Consider the following 5,216-nt stretch of genomic DNA (forward strand, 5'->3'; position numbering starts at 1 on the left):
AGACATTTTATGACCAGTTTTTATTATTTCCTTTTTCTTGCAAACTCTACTATGCATTTAGCTTTCCTGGTAACTTCTCAAACATGAGAATATGACAGTACTGATCTCATTGATTGTCTAATTGAGCCCTTGGCAATTATTGTCTATTATTAAGCATTTCAAAAATCAGAAAAGAAATCATGTGGAATTNATATGCAATTCATATAGTTAATTATTTCTATTCCAGATGAGAAAAATAGAGGATTAAAGAACATATATAGCTTGTTGAGTCATAGAGAGTTTGAGGTAAAGAATCTAAACTGAAGAAGAACATTTATGAATACTCGAACATCATCTGCCTTTGTTGTTTATTTCAAGCTTTATCTACGCATCTACTAATCAACCCTGCCAAGTCCTACATACTAAATTCGTTCTTTTTTCCTGTTCTTCATTTTTGTGTAACTGGTATCCCATGCAATGATAAACCAGAGTTCTGTAACCACATTTATTCTAGTGGGTTTCTCAGAATACCCATACTTCCAGCCATTCCTCTTCCTTATGATAATGACCATTTACACAGTCACTCTGTTAGGAAATGTCGGCATAATTGTGGTCAGAAGGATTAACCCTAAGCTTCACACACCCATGTACTTTTTTCTGAGCCATCTTTCATTTTTGGATATATGTTATTCTAGTGTATTTACACCAAAATTATTAGAGATCTTGATTGTGGAACATAGAACTATTTCTTTAAAAGGTTGCATGACACAGTTTTTCTTTGGCTGTGNATGTGTGATTACAGAGATGTTCATGTTAGCAGTGATGGCCTATGACAGGTTTGTGGCTGTTTGCAACCCCCTGCTCTATACTGTTGCTATGTCTCATCAATTGTGTGCTCTCCTAGTAGCTGGAAGTTACATGTGGGGATGTCTGTGTGCTGTAATAATCACATACACTCTCGTAGAGCTGTCTTATTGTGAACCTGGCATCATTGATCACTTTGGCTGTGAGTATTCAGCCATCATTTCTGTATCTTGTTCTGACCCATCATTCAGCCAGATGGCATGCTTAGTCATTTCCATATTAAGTGAGGGCAGTAGCCTTCTTATCACTATGGCCTCCTATGTCTTCATCGTTGTCACAATCATCAAGATGCCTTCTAAAGGTGGACTCCGAAAAGCCTTCTCCACCTGNACATCCCACCTGACTGCCATCAGCATCTTCCATGGCATTATTCTCCTTCTCTACTGTNTACCCAATGCAAAGAGCTCAAAGCTGCTGGTCAAAGTAGCCACTGTGCTCTATACAGTCCTGATTCCGATGCTGAACCCCCTCATCTACAGCCTGCGGAACAAAGATGTAAAAGAGACAGTCAAGAGGCTCATCAGCTCAAAATTGCACTCTCAGGCAATATAATACCATTAGAATGTATTTTCAATTTAACATGTATTTGTTCATTTTCTGAAAAAAAATTTATATATACTATTAATCACACATTAGTTTTATTAAATACATGGTTATGTTTTTAATCTGATATTGAGTTGCAAATTATGCCATTCAAATTGGATTTTCTATAGTTTCATATAAATATTCTGTACTCTGACTCAATCTCATTGAACAGTAAAGAAAATTTAACATTTCAAATCTCTTAAATTTGAGTTAAATAAATAATAATGAAAAACAAAATAATATTTCCTTATAACTTTATAGCAATGTTACCCTTATAGTTGACTTTTGGCTCTTTTATGGCATCAACATTCAAGTCCTCACAACTAACCCTTACTTTTTACTTGGAATGCTCTATAACAGAGATATATGATATTATATAGTGTATAAATTAATGGTGAAGATTTGTTTGATGAAAGTGATGTCTATAAGAAACCAGATGTCAAAATGTTTACTATCACCAATATACAGAAATTTCACTTTTTTTGGTATTACTTTTGAGATTATAACTCCATTATTCTCTTCACATTCTGACCTCTAAACACTCTCATGTAAGTCTCTGTAATTCCCTTCAAGTTCATGGCCTGATTTTCACTAATTGTCATTACGTACCTACATGGACATATGTACATATTCCTGAATATAATATTTCAGTTTGTATTATGTACTTGTATGTATGTTTTCAAAGATATTGATGATTTGGCACTTGCTAATAAATTATTCATGTGCTCTTCCCTGGGGAAGATCATCTCTCCTGCTTTCAGTTTTCTAAATATTAAAATACTAGCTTCTCTTATACCAGTTATAGACAAAAGTTTGTATTTTTAAAATGTACNATTGATCACTAACTTTTACTAATTTTTAGCCATTAGTAAACAACAAATGTACTTACTTTGCTGGCTTAATTAATGANATACAATAATAGTCTTTATTGTTGTTTAAAATCTTGTGAGTTTATTTCAATAAAATATATTGTTTACAGTTTTGAACTTCTTTTTACTAAAACTTTTCTTGATAGTTATAAATAAACTTCTTTTATTCTTTTCCTCATTTTTTTAGTCATTAATCCAAATAATCAAAATTTTGTCTGAAAGTATGACATGTATTTCTTCATTTTTGAGACTAATTTTGTTAGATGGGTTTTCATTGCACTACTGATATGAATGAATCTTTTAAAAACATTTCATTTGTCTTAGTCTTCTATGGGGAGGCAGGAATGGGTGGGTGGGGGAGCAGCCTCATAGAAGCAGGGGAGAGGGGATGGGTAGAGGGTTTCTGGAGTGGAAACAGGGAAAGGGGATAACATTTGAAACTTAAATAAAGAAAATATCCAATAAAGGAAAAGAAAAAATTTTTAAATGTCTATGTTTTGGGAGAGAAAATGATTCACCTTTCATTAAGTTTTCAGTGTCTGGTAGATTGATCATGTTCCACAAATTTCAAATAGCCAATAATATATAGTCAGCAGAAACTCTTCATTTTTATTTAAGGGGAAAGATGAAAGTCTGTCTCTATCAGTATGCAACCGTCAATATGTGGTTTAAGCTACAGTAGCAACTTTTTTTTTTAAATACACTGTGTGTCTTTGTTTTTGTTAAGATATTACAAATTGTAATTCCATCTTGATGGATTTTCCTTCAATGAGTATGTGGCATTCTTCCATGTCTCTTCATATGAGATTTAGTTTGAAATCAATTTTGTAAAATATCACAATAACTACATCAACTTTTTCATTTGGTCTATTGCTTTTTAATAATTTTGTTCCAACCCTATCGTTGATATCAATGGGTGTTTCTTGGGTGTTGCAGAAAAACAGGTTCTATAATTCACATCCATTCAATTACTCTGTGTCTTTTTATTGGAGAATTAAGACTATTGTTGTTGAAAGATCAAGGAGCAATATTTGCTGATTCCTGTTAATTTATTTTTGTGATGTGATGTGATGTGATGTGTGTATGTGTGTATAATCAACCTACTACTTTCAAAACCATTTTTCCTTCACTCTTCACTACCCACTAATTTATTCCCCCTTAAAAAAAACAAAAAAAAAAAAAAAAAACCAAAAAAAAAAAAAAAAAAAAAAGGGTTTCTGCCACCTATATTCTTGAATATTTACCTTCATTAGAATATGATCAATCTATCTCACACCGGAAACTTAATGAAAAGTGAATCTCTCCAGCCCAGCACACTGACAATTTTTTAAATAATACCAAAGACCAATCTATGGATTCATTGTAATACCTATCAAAATTTCAACAAAATTCTTTGCAGAACTTAAAAGCCCAATTCTCATGCTGATATGGAGAATCTGTGTTTAATAATAGACACAAAATAAGTATAAATTAAAATAACTGAGATTCTAAAACATTTAATTAACAGTTGCTATTATTTTGTTGATTTTAAATTTTGACAGATTTTATTGTTTAGGAATGTTATAATATCTAAATTTGAATTTACCTCTGACCTTAATTGATATGGATATTAAGCATTTTCCTTAGCATTATTATTCATTTGTGTTGATAAAGTTTTTGTTTAAAACTTTGGTCATTCCTACCATGTTGCATATTTTTTTATCTTATTTTACTCTCTCTAGTTTTATTTTCATATTTAGTATTTTTGCTTAATTGAACAGCAATTGGATCATTGCCTATGACACCCTCCCTCTGTTCCCTTTCAAATTCATGGCATCTTAGTATTTTTAAACTATGCTCTAATTTATTGGTGAACACTTTACTATTTATTAATTTTGGTATGTATATGGATATATTTACAGATAGATTAAATAAATGCAATCTGAATCATCAATTTAATGAAGATTATAGAAATATCTTAAGGATGATCAGTTGAGATTGGAGAAATATGCATGGGCATATATCTAGGGATTTTCCCTATTCACTGTGGTATGCCAATTGGTGTCATTATTATTCGAGTCATTTAAGCAACCACATTGTTGAGACTTAATGGGGATATCTATCCTGTCTTATCTAAAAAATACAATTGTACAGTAGATATCCTGATTATGTAGCTCTGTCTTCCCCCTTTAGGCTATGTTACTTGAACCTTAGATGTTAGGGTTATATTGTAGTTGCATCTTCTTGGCCAGAGCAGCAGCATCAGTCAGTTCTCTTATGCATATTTTAGTATTTATGGATTTCTTTTTCTTTTTCTTTTTCATTTTTTGTTTTGTTTTTCTGTTTTTTTTTTGTTTTTTGTTTGTTTTGTTTGTTTTGTTTGCTTGTTTGTTTGCTTTTTGAGACAGGGTTTCTCTGTGTAGCCCTGGTTGTCCTGAAACTCACCGTGTAGCCCAGGCTGGCCTCGAACTCAGAAATTCACCTGCCTCTGCCTCCCAAGTGCTAGGATTAAAGGCGTGCGCCACCATGCTCGGCTTTCTTTATAGGTCTTTATTCTGATGCAAATCAAGCTTCTTTTATGAGAAGAAAGAACTACACTTACCTGTTAACATGAGAGTAATTGAGAATGTACTAAATAGCATAACTAATTTGGAAATTGATATTAATAGTTTCTTCTGTGAGACTTATGATCCCACTAACCATGAGTGGTTGGTTAGGTTTCCACTTTAAGGCATTGTTTCCCTACTGGTAAAAGACTTAAATTCAATCATGTAGCTGTTGGTCAATGCCAATACAAAGTGCACCATTTTAGGCCTATGGGTCATTGTTGGGTCAAATAGGGTCAGATGCACCTAGAATTTTCCAAGTCCTGAGTCATAAGTATAAAGTGTATTCAGAAATAAGTGATTTATCACAGCATCTTAACAGAAATCAGGGTAG

The 5,216-nt window shown here is 32.6% G+C and overlaps 1 protein-coding gene across 1 annotated transcript; it reads left to right on the top strand.

The window, feature by feature from the left end:
* Nucleotides 1-450: 450 nt before the first annotated feature.
* LOC110315576 (olfactory receptor 5D13-like) lies at nucleotides 451-1,395 on the top strand. The gene has a single exon (XM_021189598.1). The coding sequence runs from the start codon at nucleotides 457-459 to the stop codon at nucleotides 1,393-1,395; it is 939 nt and encodes a 312-aa protein (XP_021045257.1). The 5' UTR covers nucleotides 451-456.
* The last annotated feature ends 3,821 nt before the right edge of the window (nucleotides 1,396-5,216 follow it).

Source organism: Mus pahari, unplaced genomic scaffold (genome assembly GCF_900095145.1).
Source record: "Mus pahari unplaced genomic scaffold, PAHARI_EIJ_v1.1 scaffold_13641_1, whole genome shotgun sequence".
NCBI lineage: Eukaryota > Metazoa > Chordata > Mammalia > Rodentia > Muridae > Mus > Mus pahari.